General features: G+C 38.9%; 1 protein-coding gene across 1 annotated transcript in view; it reads right to left on the reverse strand.

Annotated features, from left to right (window-relative positions):
• Positions 1 to 326: 326 nt before the first annotated feature.
• DNAH5 (dynein axonemal heavy chain 5) overlaps positions 327 to 20,492 on the reverse strand; it is a 188,125-nt gene continuing 167,959 nt past the window's right edge. The window contains exons 68-79 of the mRNA XM_063299935.1: positions 18,377 to 18,567; positions 17,897 to 18,018; positions 16,859 to 17,008; positions 14,466 to 14,711; positions 13,539 to 13,758; positions 12,402 to 12,607; positions 11,766 to 11,969; positions 10,634 to 10,849; positions 9,421 to 9,633; positions 8,628 to 8,780; positions 6,743 to 6,974; positions 327 to 1,852 (exon numbers count right to left, since the gene is read on the reverse strand). Of these exons, the coding sequence (XP_063156005.1) occupies positions 1,701 to 1,852; positions 6,743 to 6,974; positions 8,628 to 8,780; positions 9,421 to 9,633; positions 10,634 to 10,849; positions 11,766 to 11,969; positions 12,402 to 12,607; positions 13,539 to 13,758; positions 14,466 to 14,711; positions 16,859 to 17,008; positions 17,897 to 18,018; positions 18,377 to 18,567 (2,305 nt within the window). The 3' untranslated portion in view covers positions 327 to 1,700. The remainder of the gene's footprint in view (positions 1,853 to 6,742; positions 6,975 to 8,627; positions 8,781 to 9,420; positions 9,634 to 10,633; positions 10,850 to 11,765; positions 11,970 to 12,401; positions 12,608 to 13,538; positions 13,759 to 14,465; positions 14,712 to 16,858; positions 17,009 to 17,896; positions 18,019 to 18,376; positions 18,568 to 20,492) is intronic.

A 20,492-nucleotide genomic window follows, 5' to 3' on the forward strand; every position in this document is an offset into this window, starting at 1 on the left:
CAAAATGTTTTATTGAAATGCTTTGAGCAGGACTCTTCGTTCCAGCTCAAATCCAAACACATTCCAGCCACCCAAAGTCGTCATATGCGAGATGGGCAGTAGAGAAATTTGACAAATAAATAAAATAAATAAATACGTTTTCCATTTTATGTCCCTATTCCTTATGGAATTAAATCACTGTTGATATCATCTGGGTCATCCTAAATTCTTGAGGTTTCTTTGGTGGGGGGATTTCTATGGAATAAAATTAACCACAAATCATAGAAAACCATGGCAAACTAAATTAAACGAAAATATGGTTTATTTTACACAAATGAAGAGTCAAGGTGTTAAAACTGAGGAGGAAAAGATGCAGAAAGAAAATAAAGACACCAATAAAGCAAATATGCTGAAAAGAAAAGTAGATTCATTCTCACAACCATAATGGCATTCATAAAACCCAAGTTACCCTACAGCCAAAAATGCACTATGGAAATTATCTTCCTGTTCGAATACAAGATTTGTATTTGTATAGTGTACAAGACAAGGAGTGGTTTCTATAAAGAGCTTTAAAAGCTTATTTTCCCCTTGATATTCAGAAATATAGAGAAAGCAAAAACTAATAATAATTATTATGAGTTCAATCACCATCATTCTGTTTTCATTTTTGTATTCTGATCTTTATATTTAAAGCTGGATGATTGAATAAGGTTATGATTGATATTTAGAGCATAAAAAAAGAATTGAAGGGAACAAATGCCTCATTCATGCCAGGCCTGCGTAACAAGTCACCACCAAACCTAATGCTGTGTACCTAGTTTGTCTTGTTGATTGCCAGGTAACTGTCACTGTCCCTTGCACAGGAACTTTATCAAAAACCAGGTACCCCAGCATGCATGATTAATTGGATGTTTAGCTTAGTAGATCACCATTTCTGCCATATAGATCAATATATTATTTTGCCTGCCCAAAATCAATGGAAACTGGATACTTTTTTTGTATCTGCAGTACATGATACCGTAATTGTAAAACAAGAATTCTCCTGAGTCTTGCATCCACAAATCAAATTTGCCAATACAATCTGCAGCATTACAAGTTATTGGAATGAAATTATTCCATCCATTTTTTAAACATTTAAATTTGTAAGCACTTGTAAGCAAATAAGTTTGTAACAATGTATTTTTAATGCATTATACAAGTGCTCTGTTTATCCAAATTACAGTAAGCCCTGGTTTGCATCCTGTGAACTGAAAGTGTTCCAGGAAGGCAAACAAAACCCTTGTTAGTTTATGGAATACTCCAAGCTGCCATGGCAATCCTTTAAATTTCTATAGGTAAAAATACAAATTTTGTGAAAAATGCCACTCAATTATTGGGGGGGGGCTGCCTATATTTGGCATATTTGGAGGTCATACAGATAATATGACAATTATAATTCCATTAACATGTTTAAAAGCACAATTCAGTCTTTTTTTAAAAAAAACAATTGATCTGCAATACATTTAATGAGCTTTTTATTTACTGAACATTCAGCTTCTTCATCTCATTTGAGAGAAAGTCAAGGTACTGTAAAAGGGTGTTTTAAGAGATATATTTAAAAACAAATAAACAAACCTGTGACCCAGCCAGTTTCTTATTATGCTTATGTAAAGCATATAAGCAAAGGACTATTCTACAAAGGTAGTAGGAAATTAGACAAGCATGCAGGCATTCTCTCAACATTACTTGACATCACATAATAAGGCAACGCCACGTAATATCCAATGCTCAGGCGGGTGGGTCGTCCGTAGGTCCACTGCAGCAATGTAATTCAGATCCGTCCGAATTGGTTTTTTGTAGATCGGACATGAGTATAGGCGTGGATCTTTTGAGGCTAGGAAGAGGGCAAAAAAGAAAAGCTCGTTTTTCTAAGGCTATGCAGAAGCTTAAATTAAATTTCAACAAGCATAGTTTAAATAGAAATGTTAAACAAGAGTTTAAACTTATAAATCATGACATCTTAGCTCAGCCAAGGATAAGTTGTGAAAACCACTTACAAAAAGACATTTAGGAGGAGAAAAGGAACTAAGAGAAGCTTCTGATAAACTGACAATACCGAATAAGGAAAAAAATCTCTGAGCTTTCTGAAAGACTTGAAACGCAACCATGTATGTTAGGAACCTTAATGGGTATTTTTATTGCACCAAATTATAACAGATAGCATCTTTGCATGTTACAAGCAAGTGAAAGAACATAGCAGTGGCAGAAATGTCTTCCAATGAGGTGATATCCTTATGAATAAGCAATAAAATTATACATAAAAGTATTTTTTGAAGTATTGCTTAATTAGATTTTAATCCAAGGGCTTCTATGTTTGAGTCAATAAAAAGTGTTTAAACTTCCATGTCACTCCCTCCACCACTTCACCAGTTTCACTTCACATGGAAGAAAGCATCAGACAATAACCTTAACCCTCCAGGGAGACAGACAGAGAAGCAGATGCTCCTTCAGGAAATTGTACATCAAAGCAGATGGGAGTTTAAAAATTAAAAGCAGCATTTTGAATTGGCGCCAGCAAGTATCGCACAGGCATAATATGATCTTCAGCCAGCTCCACTCTAGTCATCCTTTCGGGATAATTAAAATTTCTAGGCCATTTTAAAAAAGAAACATTTATACTGCATTATAGTAATTCAATTGGGAGAGTACCAGAATGTGAATATAACTGCTAGCATATCTCTGTCCAGGAAGGTTCATTATCAGTGTATCAGACCAAGAACATATTACCATACTGCAGTGGTAATATGCTCCCAGTGACGGGAGAAAGGTATTCCGACAGAAAAAGTGCTACTTCCCATCCTACCTTTTACCACAACTCTGAGAGGCCAGTAATGTTGCTGCCCTCACAGAAATTAATATGGGTTATTTTCAGGACAGCAACTGGTTTTTCTCTTCCAAGCCAGATTGCTGACCTCCAGAGGCTCCTCCTTCACACTGTGGATTGTCTAGGCAGGAAGTCTTCTGCCACAATAGCTGGGAAAACACTACTTTCCTGCCAGAACTCAACAAACTGGCCTATGAGTTAGAAGCCACCTTGTCCAGTTGCATCATTGAGAAATGGTTAGTGAGGCACCTTCATGCTATGTCAAGCCAGTTGTGTGAATGAGCTCTAAGCTGATAAAAGATTTTGGAATCACTAAGCTCACTTGTGCCTTTAGTGGCAATGATGGAATGCAGACACTCCCAAATAACAAATCTGATTCCCTGATACAGGGATGGACACCCCCTTCCCCCCTGTTGCTGAATACCAAGTGTCATCAGCACAGTCAGAGGTAATGAATAATGAAAGTTATAACCAGTATCTGGAGAATCAAGCGTTATCCACTCCCAATTTAGGGAGAGTGCAATTCCGTTAGACTAGAATTGCTATCGTTGAACATGACAGAAGAACCAAGAAAACTTGCCTGGCCTGAGTTTCAGATTTTGTTGCTCTCATCTTTTCCATTACTCATAGCCCCACCAGGTAGACCAGACCAAGAAGCAACTCCACAGGAAGGCTAAGATTACTTTTATTAAGCGTGGCTATAATAACAGAATCTTGCAAGTCTGATTGTGCTGTACCCCCACTCCTTCTTATACCCATGTGAATTAGGGAGGTATTTGTTTGAGCCACTTCCACATTTCTGCTTGTTTTGGATTTAAGCTATGTTTTTCTCCTCACCACTTTGGTAATAGAGTTGGCCTATCTCTGTCAAGGTCATTTTTCTTACTCTCTATAGTTACCCTCCAAACACCAGATCAATTACGTCATTTCTAGATGAGGTCCTTTTCGATATTAGTGATACTTCAACCAACATTCTTGGACAAATATCCCTGCACTTTTATGTAGATCTTACAATAGAGCCCACTGGGAGACTATACACCAATGCCATGGAGGTCAGCAATATTTCCCCAGAAGCAACTCCCATAACTGTCTAAGTAGGAGCAAAACCATGTACTTCAAGCCAGTGCAGCTTATTCTGAAGGTCTCTGACGTGAAAAGTCTTGAGGAAGGGAACAGCTGTACCCATTCTACTTCTTTCCTGGCACAGGTCATCCAGAGGATGGCAATTTAAAATGCTGTCCTTGGAAATCTTAAGTAGAATGAGACCACTTCATGTTTTGGGCCATGCATAACATTCTCAGCTGAGAAGGGCTTTACACAGGGCCTTCATAGTATATCTGCAAATCAGATTGATAGGCACTGTGTCCAGTTACCTCTTACCAAAGGTAAACAAACAGATTTCACCAAATAACTGCTTGTGTCACAAATAACTGAACGTAAAATGGTGGACCACAAAGCCTGGAGTTTTATCATATTTGTATTTATTTCTCATGGGATTTTATTTCTTTTTTTTAAAAAAGCTGACTATTTTCAGGCTAACATTTTGAACCAAATTTCAGAATACAGAGTGGCTGTCTGTCTCTCCAGCCCACCATCTATTCTGACAGCTGCTTTCCCCCTTCACGGATCCCAGAGCTTCTTTCTTTCACTTCTGAAGTTGAACTTCCAATCTTTTGACTTGTTTGCTCAAGCAGATCCAAACTATACATTCAGCTGTCAACAGGAGCACCTACATACCAAGTAACAACTTGTAGCCTTGTTTTTTTTTTTAAAAATCCTTACAAGAGTAAAAATTTTGGCTTAAGCTGATTGACATTTTAAAAAAAAAATCAATAATTTAAGTGGAAAGAAATCCTTTTCCCCTGTGTTGATTTTTCTCGGATGAACAAATGTTTTTTTATTCTCCTTATCCATAGGTTTCATTATGTTTTACACAGCAGGTCTGATCTATCATAAGTTGAAGTATAAATGCATCTTTTATTAGAGCTTCCTCCTTATTGGCTAGCACACTTCAAGCTGTGGCCACCACTGAACACATAGCAGGCAAAAAGCAACATTCTTCTTGTTTTACATATTATTTGGCCCCTCTCTCATTCCAGCTAGAATGTATCCATTGCCAAGCCAATCCTAAAGCTGGCAAAAGTAACAGCAAAGAGTTTTATTGGCCTGTTTAGATATAAGTTCTGTTTCTACTGAGAAAGGAAATAAAAAACTTGTGGAAAATATAATTAAAAATAATACTAACAAAAATTGCAACCCTATATCCAGCTACATATAATTAAGCTAATGTTTCTTTGAATTTAATTACTAAACAAAAGGTTGCAATTTTTGTTAGTATTAACTATATATTCATGACAGGCCAAATCCTGTTCAAGATATCTGTATGCTGTCTTGATTAGTACACTTCTCAGCTAATGTTGTTCTCTGAGCATATTCTGTTCTTTTAAATGATGTGGTAATATGCAAGGCTACAATATTTGATCGTGTGATGCATTTTATTTACATCTTTTTTTGGTACTTGTAGCCAAAGGTTGATTTAAGAGTGACGTTTCTCTCACTTTACAAAACAAAATGCCAATTTTACCACACTGTGACCTCCTGACCTGTTATTAAATGCTTCTGACTTTTGTGGAAGGATGATAAAGCAATTTCAGTATGTGAGAGAAAAAGAGAAACAAACACGCAACCTATCAGTCAGTGTTCTCATTTTTGTCAGTTTTGAGCCCAGGGTGGAGTAGGATTTCTATTCAACATTAGTGTTCATAATCAGTGATAGCAACATTAAGATTGAATGCATCAGGAATAAGATGTGGACCTTAAAGAATTCTTTACAGTTAGAGGACAATCTACAAATTGCAGCCCTGTTGGGTTATCTGTATCAAAGCGCTCACCATGTAAGCTGGTTAAGTCGTCCCTGACAACCTCTCCAAAGATACTGGCTTTTCTGCAGCCTTCATGCATTTAGCATATATATCTGCAGGACCAATAGTTTTAGGCATGTAGGCAAATTTAGGCAAATTTGCATGTTTCAATGCAAATCAGGGCTCTGTCTGATCAGCATCCCACTTCATATAGAGGCCAGTAAGGCTTCTCTCCTTCAGTCATACTTTATGTGTGAACATCTGCAGGAATGACTAAGTGCTCATGTGGTGAGTGCACCAGATTCAAAATGTCCAAAGGGAGTAAAGTCATCCTAAAGAACTTTCAGAGAGGTGGGATTCAATAAACTGAGTTCTGGTCACCTGTGTACCTCTTTTTTCTCTTTTTGTTTATTGTTCATATGCCTTCTAAACCTAATTGACAACTGTTCAAGGCTAGAAGAGCACACAGATGGTAACAGCACAAATGTTTAACTTTGAAGCTGGAGCTGTGAAGTTTTTTTTAACATACTTTCTTCATAGAATAACTTAGGATCGCTTGCAGAATCCTAGAAAAGTGCCAATAAATCTTGCTTCCTGTACTTCCAACAAGTGATCCTGGCTTAGCATAAATTGTCTCAAATCAAACATGGATTCTCTCTTATACAGTTCACCATTTTCTAACACAACTTCGCACTTTCTTAGATCTTTTATGTCCATAAAGCACCTAAGTTAGCACTGCTGTTGCTAGGAATACAAGAATGAATACACAATTACTATTGGGTAATACCATATTAAATAAGGAGTATTTTAATAACTCTGCTTCCAAAAGAGCCACTACAATAAAGCTTTTCAGGAGCCTGTATAGAGAAATGGCAGCATCTGGTCATCAGGGGCTGAAAAGAGCAAGCATCTTCATTTAAAATCCAAATATTTTCATTTTTTCATGCCACAAAATCTGCAGAATCCATAGAACATTTTAAATTGTAAAACCATCTAAACTATACTGTATCATCATAATCATGTTCAGTTTAATACTTACTGTTGTTTTCTGCATATATTCTTATCACAGGCATTGGTTCGAAGAGGACCTTAGGTTTAGATTCAATGAGCTTCATGTTCCTTTTGTCCCACCCAGCTCCTTCTAGGTAGAGGCCATATACATAGACTCCTTCAGGAGGAGGAGTTGAGATGTCATCATTCATCCACTTTGTGACCTCACTGCACAGAACTACACTGTCAAGTGCCCATCCCTTGTTTGCTCTTGTTATTTCCTGTTTCAAAGCAATGGAACAGTTAGGAGTTAAAGACCAGAATTTCTACTGCCAAAGAACAAATAATTATGTAACTTCAGAATAAGTAAGCCAAATATCAGAAAAGCTAAATGCAGTCACATATTTTCTTCTTTTTCCTCCTGAGACTAATTATATGCCAATTTCCATAGTTGTGTATACAAGTGAGAACCACCCTAAGTGGGGGGGTTGTTTTGTTTTTGTTTTGGTGCCTTCAAGATTCCTGGCAACTGCCTGGACAAGCCTCTGCAGTTTTCTTGGCAAGATTTTGGAATTGGTTTGCCCTTGCATCCTTCCTAGGGCTGAGAGCAACTGACTGGCCCAAAGTCACCCAGGTAGCTTCATGCCCAAGGCAGAACTAGAAGTCATAGTCTCCCAGTTTCTAGCCTGGTGCCTTAACCACTACACCAGACTGGCTCTCTAACATAACTTCCATAGTTATGTATACAAGTGAGAACTACCCTAAGTGATACTTCTCCCATATTTCTTATTTCCATGTTTTTTATTGATCCTCACTCAACTTATTACATTCTGTCAGGTTTACAAGCTGAGTAAAACTTTATAAAGGCACTGACATCTGATCAGTACTTTTATTGCCCAGGAAACCAGCTGTAAGCCTAATTCAGAAAGCCAATATATGCCAGTTATCAAAGAAAGGTGCGCTAATTTAGAAAGATATTTTATGAAGGAGTCAAGAATTAATTCAAATTCAGAAGTGACAACTGCCTCTGAAAAATTACCAGTTAGAATGAGTTTTAAAGTTTCTATTTCCAGAACATTTCCTTGTAACCTCCTCTAAACTCCACTCTCCTTGTAAGGGGAGTCCAGTTGTCAGCCAGTTAATGTCTACAGGCTCATGTTAGCAAATTCCCTTTTTCCTACCTAGAGATCAAGAAGCAGTAGGTCCTCTGCTTCTTATTATCTTAATCTACCACAGAAGCAGCAAAGATAACATGCAAAGAAGGAGACATCTGAACAAAAGAAAGGTTTAAAACTTGATGAACAATATTTTTAGCAGTGAGGTCCTCCCTGATCACTGGGAGTGAGGCAGGGGCCATTCACACAGAAACACACTTGTACAAAACAACTGGCTTGCTGCTGGGAAGCACAGAAAACCAAATTAGGGAAGCTCTTCTTCCTAGGCATGATAGGAGTCACTGGCAGCTGCCAGGAGTCAGCTGGTTGCTATGTTCCATTGTGAGCTATATAGACAGCTGGTGAGAGCCATGACAACTGGTTGCCCAACTACAACTGGCAGCTTTTATATATTTGATTTAGAAATGTCTGCTTGTAAAAATCAAGGGTAAGAATAAGGTTTGAATTTTAAGATTTAGATCACTGTTCTTGGACTTCTAAAGACTATCTTTTCCTGCATAATTTACTGTTGACTTAGGCCTTTTCCAATCTAGTACAATATTACAGACTAGAAGAAGAAGGCTGGAACTCTCTATGCCTTGTCACAATTGTGACAACAAAAAACAATATAGTTAAAGTCAAGTGAGGTCTAATTATACCAGCCCTAGTTTTCTGAAGGAGGCAAAGGCAACTCCAAGCTCTTTTCTGAAAATAGATGATATTCATTTCAGATAAAAACAAAACAAGTGGATAAAAATGTACAGCAATCAGATATTTAACCTGTCTCATTGCAGTTAAAAATCCCTGGGGATTGAAGAATCCTGTCATCCAAAAGCAGTTTGGTCGCCTCTCAAAAATCCAAGAATGAAATTGCCGGTTTCTTTCAAGAAGTTCAGTAAACCAAAACCCAAGTGTGCTGGAAGCCCAAGATGCCTAGAAACAGAGAAAAATGTGATATAAGAAACGACACTATACGATGCTTCAAAACCTGGGTGTTGAAGAAGAAATAAAACAATCTGAGCTGTAAACTGCATACTTCTGGAGAAGATTCATATCATGGAATACTCCCCCATGTTAAAGACAAGATGCCAGAGAAGAGAGTTACCAGAATCTTCCTCCTTGTATGAAGGACCATTCAATCATGTTAGCTTCTAGCCCTTCCCCACCCAAAGTCTGCAGTAGTACACTAGCCAAGCAGATCAAGCTAGTACTGTAAAACATTACTGTTGGAGACAGAATATTATGCTGCTCATAAAATAAATGCATTAAAAAAAATCCCAGTAGATTCCACAGGTACTAAACTGGTAAGATAGAAATGGCATGGAGAAATTATTACATGAGATATCCTTCCTATGTGGGCTAGAAACTTCCCACTGGAGTGGCATAAAACGCAACCAGAACTTTCAAGTAATGTATGAGAACAAGCCTTCAATTACAAGGAATCAGTTAACTAACAGTAACTATGTATGTGTGTTTAAGTGCTCTGAACATGTCATAATTGGATTAGGATAGTTAACCCAGAAGAATGATGCCCTATCATTATTTTCCTTCTAACGAAAGAACAAGTACCAACCTTCCTCCAGCGCTCTGGGATCCGTGCATCATACATACAATCCAGAGCATCCCTGAGGTTCTCATTCATGATTATGGTTCCATCAATGGCGAGTTTAAGATCTGTCAAGGTGTTTCGCACCAGAGCAATAATCCTTTGCATTCTGTCAATTTCCTGTCGCAGAAAAATGTTCATTGGCTGAAATGGTCCCATTTGCTGAAGCCTTTCCTTTACCTGACATGAGATAGAGAACCTTTAAATATATTGCCAGCATGCTGGCTGCCACTAGACAGATAGCTACAGGCTTATATAAAATTCTATGCAAAGGAAATGAAAGGATAGAATTTTTCAAGAGACATGGAGTATGTGCTCCTTGAAGACTAGGATCATATATGAGAAGTTTGTCTGCAAATCCCTGAATCAGTTACCAGTTATTTCATTTGGACAGTAAGGAAAAGATATCTGGGAATAAACAGAAGTATAAAAATGGTATTATGTTTAGAGCAGTGTTTCTCAACCTTGGCAACTTGAAGATGTGTGGACGTCACCTCCCAGAATTCCCTAGCCAGAATGGGAGGGAATTGAAGTCCAACACTGATTTAGAGGGTTAATATATCCCATAATTTTTAGGAAAAAACTAAAAAAACTACAGAAAAGCTTTGAAATGTGAAGATTAAAGCTACAATTGCATAAATCTAATTATGAACATAATTATCAAGTCAGGTCAAGGAAGTGTTCAAATACACATGGGTATCCTGCATGCACAGTAGACTGAAATGTTGACTGAAATGTTGACTGAAATGTTCATTTTGTTATTCATCTGGATTGATTTTTGTCTTATTCACTGTAGAAAAATGTAAACACTAGGTTAGTTTTTGGGGAATACTTATTTTTAATAAGCAAATAACTTTCAGTTGGCCTTTTTTACTGATTTGATTATTCAGATATTTGTGCATTTTATCATTTATGTTTACTGATTAAAACAAAGAAATACAACAGGCTGTTTCTCGTCATTTTGAAGCTCACCTGCTTTGCCTTAGAGCACCATAAGCCTCTGTTAGTTTGCTTTTCCAGTTCATTCTTTAATAATATGGGTTACAAGTATATAGAAAGTGCTTTTTAAAAAAAATAAAAGTAGGATTTAAAAAAAGCTCTGTTTTTTTTCCAGTTAGGCAAAATGAAGAAGAATTCAAATGCAGCTGATGCTTCCTATCTCAAGATTTCATTAACTTACTTCAAAAGGCACATAATCTGCAGGAAGTTTCTCCAGCATATCATCAGCTAGCCTGGCCACCACAGCTTCTCTGGTTTCACCACCTCCACTGGAGCTATCTTTGGGCTGTATGCTGAGGATTGTGTCTAGCACATCTTTTGCAAGTTTGCTCTGGTAAGTGATATCAGCATTGGGATGCAGCCCAAAGACTTCTGGAGTGTCATAAGCAGGCAAGCCCTGTACAAGCCAACATACAGCAGACATGTAGCAGAATAAGACAGAGACTCTTCCAAAGTACTGATGGAAGTGAGTGTAAAAAGGACAGAGTGACAACACCAAACAGATTTTTTAAAAAATCAGTATCAGAGAGCACAAAAATCAAACTGATAGGAATAACATTCTTTATTTTAATGCATTATTGACTGAGGGTTTAACATTAAAACATTTTTGAAAAGGTAAGAGGAACAGCACATTGGAATCTAAAAGAACGTTTTAAAAAATCTTTTAAAGGTACATATATGGGCATGTATATAAACAGGGTAGGATCCTGCCAAAGATAAAAATCAGCAAATAATAAGATTTCAGAGAGAATGTTTCATTTATACATACCTTTCAGGAGACTATTACATAAGATAAAAGGATAATTATCTAACTTATCATCATTTGTGTTTTGAAATATGGACAACACCGGTATACCCTTTATTTATATATTTATTATATTTTAAAACTGCTTATCAGCAACAGCCTTCTGTGAGCTGGTATCAGCATCCCTGTAATGATGGGAGTACTGAAAAGAAATTCACTGTCGCTGACATCAAGACAGAGGTGAGTTTCAAATCAAGGATTTCCAGATGTACTCAAATGTCTTAACCACTAGTACGTCTGAGGCTGTGAGGCAGTAATGAAATTACCTACTTAGCATATAAGTAATTTCTCTGTTCTTTCCATATTTTGGTATTAATTTCTTCATATTAAACTATCCCTCATATACTGTATACCTTCAGATTTCTTGTCTGCAAATTCTATACAGGAAGTTTCATTAAGGTGGAAGTATACTGGTGCTTTGACCTTGTGCATGAAGAAAGCTTTTGTTTCGTTAACTTCAGCTTAGCCTTAAATTTTCCTTCTGATATATTTTTTAATTATAACAAACCTGTATATAGTGCAGGTACTGATCCACTGCAGTACACTTGGGTATATTGTATCCTTTATAAAACGAGAAGTTTTGGCTGAACATGTTTTCACTGAACCACACTTTAGCAAATGTGTTAAGGAGCCTTTTGTCATAGTCATCCGTAACTCTTCCACCATACTGAATTTCCCCAATCATATAACGAACAGTATTCCAAGACACACCCTGAAAAATAAAAAGGCATATGGCATGTTTTTGCAATTGTATACTAAAATAAGTGTATATACTGTATATGTGTATGAATATGGAAGATCTGAGAATTCCTATACATATATTATCTAAGCCATATCAAGTTAAAAATAGATCCATTATTAAATTGGAATCCTTCCCCAATTTGCCATCCCTCTCCTGTTTTTAGCTATCTTCTTTCTCTTCCAACAGCATATTATAGCCATCCAATATATTACATCCGATATCAAAGACATCCATCCTCACCTCTAAATCTAATCTAGCAAACTATATGGGTGTTTAACATAAAAGGTTAATTGACTATATTACATTGTATGAAGAAGACATTTGGATGACAACAACCTAAATTATTTCAAGTTTCATATATGCTGTTAGAGATTTATTTCCAGCCAATTAGTGCCAATTAACCTTTTTGATGTCCATGTCATCCAAGTGGTTCTGAACAAACTGTACTGTGGCATTGAAATCAGCTTGGTTGAATTCATAAGGAATATTCCATCCTAGAGGTCCAAATTTCCTTCTCTCCTGGACAGTGGAGTGGAGGAAGGCCACAGCATACAACATTGGTTTCCATTGTACCATGTTGCTGATGTCCAGGAGATCTTGACTCACACCTGTAACAAAGACATTGACTAAGACCATGATAAACAAAGTTTCCTATAAAGCCCCTTATGAAAGGCTTTTTTGTTTTGTTTTGTTTTTGCTTTCTGGAACTACATTTTTCCTCTGTAAAAGGTAAAGGTAAAGGTTTCCCTTGACATTAAGTCCAGTCGTGTCCGACTCTAGGGGGCGGTGCTCATCTCCGTTTCAAAGCCGAAGAGCCAGTGTTTGTACGTAGACACTTCCGTGGTCATGTGGCCAGCATAACTAAACGGAACACCGTCACCTGCCTGCCGAAACAGTACCTATTGATCTACTCACATTGGCATGTTTTCGAACTGCTAGGTTGGCAGGAGCTGGGGCTAGCAACAGGAGCTCACCCCGTCACGTGGATTCGAACCGGTGACCTTCCGATCGGCAAGCTCAGCAGCTCAGCGGTTTAACCCGCAGCGCCACCACGTCCCTTTTCCTCTGTAATTCCCATTTAATCATATATTTGTATATGACAACTGCTTACACAATAATAAAACCATATTCTTCACTTATATATTACATTTGAAGAGGATGACCATACATAAGCAGCAAACACAATTCTCTAAACAAATCACAAATCTTGAGATAATATCCATGAATAAAAAAACTCAGTGAAAAATTCTAATATCCTGCTGGTAATCATTCACAACAGTTAGTCATATATGCCTGAATTGATAATTTACTGATCAGCAAATGATTATAACATCCAGCCATTTATAGACATGCCTATAGCCTAATATGTCCTTAAAGTAGAAAATCCAGTAGAAATTGACTGCTCAAAATACTCCAAGTACTCTTAAGATCGTTCAAGATATATAGTTTTGTCTCACTGAAATCAACTGAATAAAATATTTAATTTTATGGGGAAAATTTTTGAAATATCTGTAAAACAGCTGAGGCTAAGTCACTCACCTCCATAAGTTCTCTTTAGGCCAGCTTTAAGTCCCTGGGGAGGTTCATTAGTGAATTTTATAGACATCTGGAGAAGGGTAATAGGAAAGTGCTTGTGAACCTCTGTAGTCATCCACAAGCGAAAAGCGTCATGAACAATCTCTGTTTCCACAATAGTGTCCATCAGCTCATCCATAAAGTCAAGACCCAAGTGGCAGTTCTGCAGGAGGGCCCATCCACCCTAAGAGAACAAGATTATAAGAGACATGTAGCTAGATTTGTTACTCATTTTGGAAATCAACACTATGATTCAGATTATTGTTACCTTCCAATGATACTACAGTTCACAACTCCTCAGTGCTGACATAATATTTTGCAAATCTATAATAATTTGTTCCTAGCCCCAAAAGGATCTAAAATATAGCCAATAAACTAAGAATGTGAAAGAATTATATGGATCCTACTTAGCATAGATTTGGCTTTTAGTGGCAGGATGAACACTACCATATACACATCCAGATAGCACAATTTCTCCCTCAAAATCACCAACAATATTCAGTTTTATTTTGAAAATGAAATTCAACAAAGTGACAACTCAATTTATCTGCAACATAAACATGTGTCACACAAGCAATATACTTTATATTGCTGCCTGCTCCTAAATATAAACATGCATTGGATTGTGCCTTGAATTTAGCAAAGTTTGTGAATCAAATTATATAGAGCTATTGATTTAATATCATAATGATATATTTTTTTTATTTTTCAGAATGCTACTGATTAGAAATAATCTTATTTTGCTTTTTAGAAATAAAAGGAGAAATGGTGCTCCATACACTAGCTATTAGTTACGCTAAGTTCATGCTTAACTAATCTCTGCTAGTAATTGATAATATTCTAAAATGTTTTAATGGCCTACATCAAATTAGCATGGAAAATTTGCCTTACATGAGCCATAGTTTGCTGCAGAAGTTTACGTGCATGGACCTCTTGTCCTTGGCCCATAGAAACGTATCGTGTCTCAATTTTCAACCTTTTCCCCAAAGCAATGATTGAATCAGTAGGATCGGAGCCCATGGACAGGAAGCAGATGAGAGGTGTGCGTGGATCAGATTCTTCCCAAGTCTTCTCCAAATCTAAAATGACCCCTTCTGCATATTTTTCTCCCATGGTATCCATAATGTACTTCCTAGCCTAGTTTTAAAAAAAAGATATATATACATATACATATATATATATTAAGGTTTTACATTTATTTAAAAGGAAGAATACAGGGGCTCTGGAGGCACAGTTAGGGAAGAATTTGCAGGATATAGGTAGTCCTTGACTCACAGCCATTTGTTCAGCAACCATTTGATGGTGCTGAAAAAAATAGACTTATGACTGGTCCCCAAAGCTACAATTGTTGCAGCACCCCCACAGTGTAAGGGTTGAGTCTGCATCAGACTCGGAAAATGAAACCTATGCTGAATCACAAGGTGAAAATGAAACTTACCGGGAAGGTTTTGAGGAAACAGAAACCCAAAGTGACTCAGCAGAGCGGGAAAGTTTAGAGTCTGATTGGGCAGAATTCGGAGGAAGGTTCAAATCCTCCAATCAGTGCTCACGAGAGAAGAGCAGAGAAAAAAGCAGTCTGGCAAAAAGCAGTCTGATTGGCTACCGAGAAGAAACAGCACAAAAAGGATGGGATAAAAAGGCACCACTGCAAAGAGCAAGCTGCCAGAGACAACCAATCCTTTGAGCTGCCAGAACATACGGAAGAAACCTTGCCAGGAAGTGAAGCCTCAACTGTAGCCAATACAGAATCATTGCCAGCTTCTCCTGCTTCTGAGAATCCTCTGTTCTTGCTCCTTTCTCCAGCCGAGTCGAGCCTCGTTTCCGGAGCCAAACCCCGTCTGGCCGCTCTTGCCAAGTCCAGCCTTGCCTCTGGGTTCCAGCCGCTTTCTGTCATTCCAGCCAAGAACGATCTTGCCGCCAGATCCCAACCACAACCTGCCATTCCAGCCAAGTTCTGTCCTGCTTCCAGACCCAAGCCTCATGCTGTTGTTCCTGCCAGGTTCAGCCCTGTCTCTAGACCCCAGCCGCATCTCGCTGCTCGAGCCAAGTCCAGCCTTATTCCCAGCTCCAGGTTTCACTGCTCCTGCTGTGTCGGGTAGTGCCTTTGGATCCAAGCCGTGTTGTGTTGCTTCCACCGTGCTTCATCTTGCCTCCAGCTTCGAGTCCAATCCCGATACTCCAGTTGTGAGTCAGTCCCAGCTCTGAGTCAAGTCCTGCTGCTCCATCAGCAGCTAGTCTTTTTTCCAGCTTCGAGTCAAGTCCTGCTGCCTTAGGTACATCCAGCCTTGCTTCCAGCTCCGAGTTTGGGGTTTCCACCTCAGCCGCGCTCACTCTTGCTTCCAGCCCAGAGCCTCATCTCGCCGTACTGTCCAGAACTGCTGCCGCCCTCGGTTATACAGACTTACCTGGTTACTTATCCTTGCCTGGATGGACGTAATGATCTTTCTTACTAAGAACTGCTGTTAATGTAAATAGTTGTTGAATAAAAGAGTTCCTTTTATATTGTCTGGCTGCCTTTTAGTTTAACAGGACACACAGTCATATGATCAAAATTCGGATGCTTGGCCACACTTAACAACTGCAGAAGCGCTTCAAGTCCCCCACCCGCCTATCTCCCCCTCATCTATGCCCTTTTGGCCCTCGCCACCCCACACCCTGAGACCCCTGCCACCCTGAGCTTCGCCACTCTAGCTGACCTTTGCCGTGGGTTCATGGCTTCTACTTGATCAGCAAGGGGAGATCCTAGCCTGGGGAAACTCTGCTTGTCTTTGGCTGGAGTACCAATTGTGGCTCTTTTTGGAGTGGGAGGTATTGGCAATAATTGCTCATACCTTCATTACCTTGAGGCTGAATTACTGCAACGCACTTTATTTGAAGCTACTTTTGAAGACAACCAGGAAAGTTCAGTTGGTGGCTTTGCTGGCTTTGATCTCTAAATCTTGTATGTTTTAAATCCATGTTGTTTTTGGGGCTATCTTCTCCAGAGTCTGGAGGAACTAAAATATATCTTACAAGTATTGCTTCGGTAGCAACAGAAGAAGAATGAAGTAAAATGGCAGCTCCATGAATGTACATATGGGAAAGATGAAGTAGTCTTCCCTTCAAATGACTCAGCTAGAGACATTTTTGGAATTGGAATTGGGTTTGTGTATGTGTAGAAGTGTATATGTGATGCATAACAACCACAAAAATACCCTTCACCATTCTATTATTAAAACTTTCATAGATAACATTCAAAGTTCAGGTTAGAACAGTCTAACCTAAAGCATACAATATATACCTACCTGAGCAATCGTTCTATCAGGACACCAAGACCTAACAAGGAGGAGACGTCTGAAACAGTCCAGAGCTTGGTCATAGCCACTGGGAACAAGTTCTTCTTCTGGTTTTTCCTTATCAAACCAAATTTTCCACTGTTTTTCTGTTCGTGAGATCTGATAATATAATACAAAGAGAGTATCATATTCCATAGGAGTCATCAACACAGTCCCTTTTTCCTGGTTCAGAGACAGCCTGCCTATCATTTGTTGAGGACATATCTCATGTTGGAGTGACCATCTTGGGGCCAGTCTACTGTTGAAGTAGATCAAGGTGATCTGGCAGGACAGAGTGCTTTCCATAGGAAAATGGAAGAAAACCCCTATATGAACATTCTGTGTCACACAGAAGAGTCTTTGGATGGTTGGTGACCTTCAGTGAGCTGTTAAGATTTAACTGGCCCACTGAAGAGCCACCCCCTCCCATCCAGCCAGGGAGTTCTGTGCCTCCTTGGCTTTTTTAACAATGGTTGCTAAAGAAGCCAAAACTGTGCTTGTGCAGCTTGTTTACCCTCGGGGGTGGGGACCTGCAAATATTAACTTCCTGATAACTTCCTACAGTTCTAACTGTAATGAACTATACACTATCCAGTGCAGCTTTATTTGCTCCAAAATGTAATAGGAGGATTTTTATCCTAGGCATACTTCAACAAGCATTTTACCAGCAAGTTTTTACACTAGATTTACAGAGTTGATTTGTTCCACATAAATAGGGTATTTACAGAAATAGCCTTTGGATCTGAACCAAGGCTGGCTGGCTTGTTTATGGGTACCATCACCACTAGAGATGAAATTGATCACTACAGGTAATAAAGTATTTTCAGTAATGATCTCAGAACATTGGTTTCTGAAACATCAGTTCTTCAGGTTCTACATGTGCCAGATAGTATATCTGAGGCAGGTTAGGAAATTGTTTTTATAAGTTTCCATTACCTTGAAATCCATTAAACTGTCAATTGAAACTAAGTGCAAAAACAAAATTTACCAACTCCTACTGGTACCTACTTGGTCAAGAACATCTGAAAATTGTCTCAATTTACTGAGCTCCACCAAGTTCAACCAAGTCATATCCAGGATCCATTTAGCTGGTTTAGAAGGACAAGCTTTCAGATCCAAAGAAGCACCACCTGGAAATACATGTTGTTATTTAAAAAAAAAAGTAGAAAAGAGCTACTAACCCCCCGCCCCCCCCCCCTAAACCAAAGGGAGTTCACACACCTATGTTGGGATTCAAGAATACGCTGCCAACTCTGCATGGAATTGAATTTCATACATTGAATTTCATTTAGAAGCTTAAACCAAAAAGTCACAAAATTTGCAGGTTGCAGTGTACACGGCTTACCAGATCAACAAATTCAATATTCAATCAAGTGGCAGACAGGGCCCACCATGTGAAGCATGGTGCATCTCTGCTAATTGTGTTGTACAGGTAAGGAGAAAACAGCACAGAACCAAACACGAAGTATTTTATGTACTTGCTATGACCTTTAATCAGTGTTAGAAACTCCTCATGTTTGACTTTGCCCCACTGCAAATCAATCTTCAAGGTAAGCAGCAACGTGAACAGAAACTTATGCTCCTCGTAAAGCCCTCGTGCGGCATACTTATACACTTCATAGGTCATATGCTCAATGATATTTGCTATTCTTTTGCTTGTAATTGGGCTCTTGACAGACCTATTCAAAAGAAAGGGAGGGGATAAAAGAGTAATCTAGTGCCTTTAGGGCAAAGATTTTAGAAAGGGTAAAAGCACACAAGAATAAAGCATTTTCAAGGTATACTTAATAATACTGAGTTACTGCAGAAGCAAACAGAGTTGCTGAGGCAAATTCAACATGACATTTAATACTGTTCCATCAATATTATCCAACTGGCTAGCACTGTTTGGACTGCTGGGAGTTCACTCTCCTTTCTGACAGACTGAAAGGTATTTTAGCTTCATACAACTGACTCCCTTGATCTTTATTCCTACCAGTCCTCCCTCTCTGCCTTCCTTCCATAATGCAGTGACTGCTACTGGGAGGGCCTAGCCCAGATTGCCCTCATCTCATATGGGGGTGGGATCTTGAGCAGGCTGTTGCGGAATGGACAGACAGGATAGGGAGAATTGTTATAGATAAAGCATCTCCAAAGTATTGCTCTAAGCAATTTGGGTCCTCCAAATCCCAGAACTGCAGATTTTCCATCTTTAACTCTGGGGGAGCAGGGTGGCACTCCCCTTCTCAGAGCCATTGTGCAATTTCAGGGTTCTCCTGGACCCATAGCCCTTGCTGGGAGAGCAGATGGCAGCTGTGGCCAAGAGGTCTTTGCACAATGCCTTGTGCACCAATTGTACCCCCTCCTCGATCTGGAGGCTCTACTTGCTGTCATTCACAACTTAGTCACCTCTCAATTGGATTACTGCAATGTGCTTTACATAGGGCTGCCCATGAAGACCATCCAGAAGCCACAATTGGTCCAGAAGGCAGCAGTGTAGGTAGTTAGGGGTGCACCTTGGTATGCCCATGAACATAATTACTTCATGAGCTGCTCTGGCTCCAAAATGTTTCTGGGTGCAAGTCAAGGTGCTGGTTATCATCTCTAAAGATTGGGTTCTTTACAGGACTGCCTGTCCCCAGTGCTGTCTGCCATCCCACATGCTGTAGTACAATGGGCACACTTAGGGTCCCTCCCCTGAAGCAATGTCATCTGGCGGGACCCAGAATCTCAATTGCTCAAGTTGGGCAGCCATATAAATTCCCATAAATAAATAAAGTCAAGCTAACACTAAAAGAAGTATTTGTAATCTTAGAGATCAGCTTGTTAGTAATTCCTGCTTTCTTACCCTTTCACTTGGTTGTGAGTTACTGGCAACGCTAAGCCAAGCACAGTTCTCTAATATAGCATTAGACAGACCTAGCGAGTGTGTTCCAAGGACCATGCTGGCTGGGAATTTATGAGAATTGTAATCCAAAGTATCTGAAGTGCATCAGGTGGGGCAAAGCTACAGTAGGCTATACATTCTCTTCAGCTTTATTGGAAATATACACCTCAAAGTGAAGCAAGTGATATGTTCAGCATCTAGACATCTCATTGCAAAGACAAAAGCAGTTACTTCTTCCCACTTTTGCATACAGGAAGAACCTCCTCTTTCTCCTGGGAAACTACTTCTGACTTGATGCTTTCCAATCTCTTCAATGCCCAATTTCTCTAGAGTACTTATTATATATTCAGCTTCCTCTGAAGTACTCTCTCATTCTCTGGCCCTTTTAGAGAATTCAAGATGAATCTTTTGAACGTAGCTCGTGCTTGGTATGTCAACACATAACAAAAGAGAGTATTTCAATTGTGTGTAGGATTTTTATTTCATTAAGCCCGCTCATCTCTGAGCCAATAAAGTCCCTGGAGAGGCTTAAGAATTATAATCAGAAATTTACTTAAAATGAGAATTTCATTAGAAATCACTAAAGAAAAGACAGTCTGCTACTTTTTTCTTCTCAAGTTCCCCAGGGCAGAACATTCTTTCCTTCTCCATCAGCCAGGTGACTTAAGGCTGTTGGAAGGCTATGTTCCTTAGCTCCAAGAAAGGAAGACCGATATGACACCATGTGTGACAGAGGAG

Source organism: Candoia aspera, chromosome 3 (assembly GCF_035149785.1).
Source record: "Candoia aspera isolate rCanAsp1 chromosome 3, rCanAsp1.hap2, whole genome shotgun sequence".
Lineage (NCBI taxonomy): Eukaryota > Metazoa > Chordata > Lepidosauria > Squamata > Boidae > Candoia > Candoia aspera.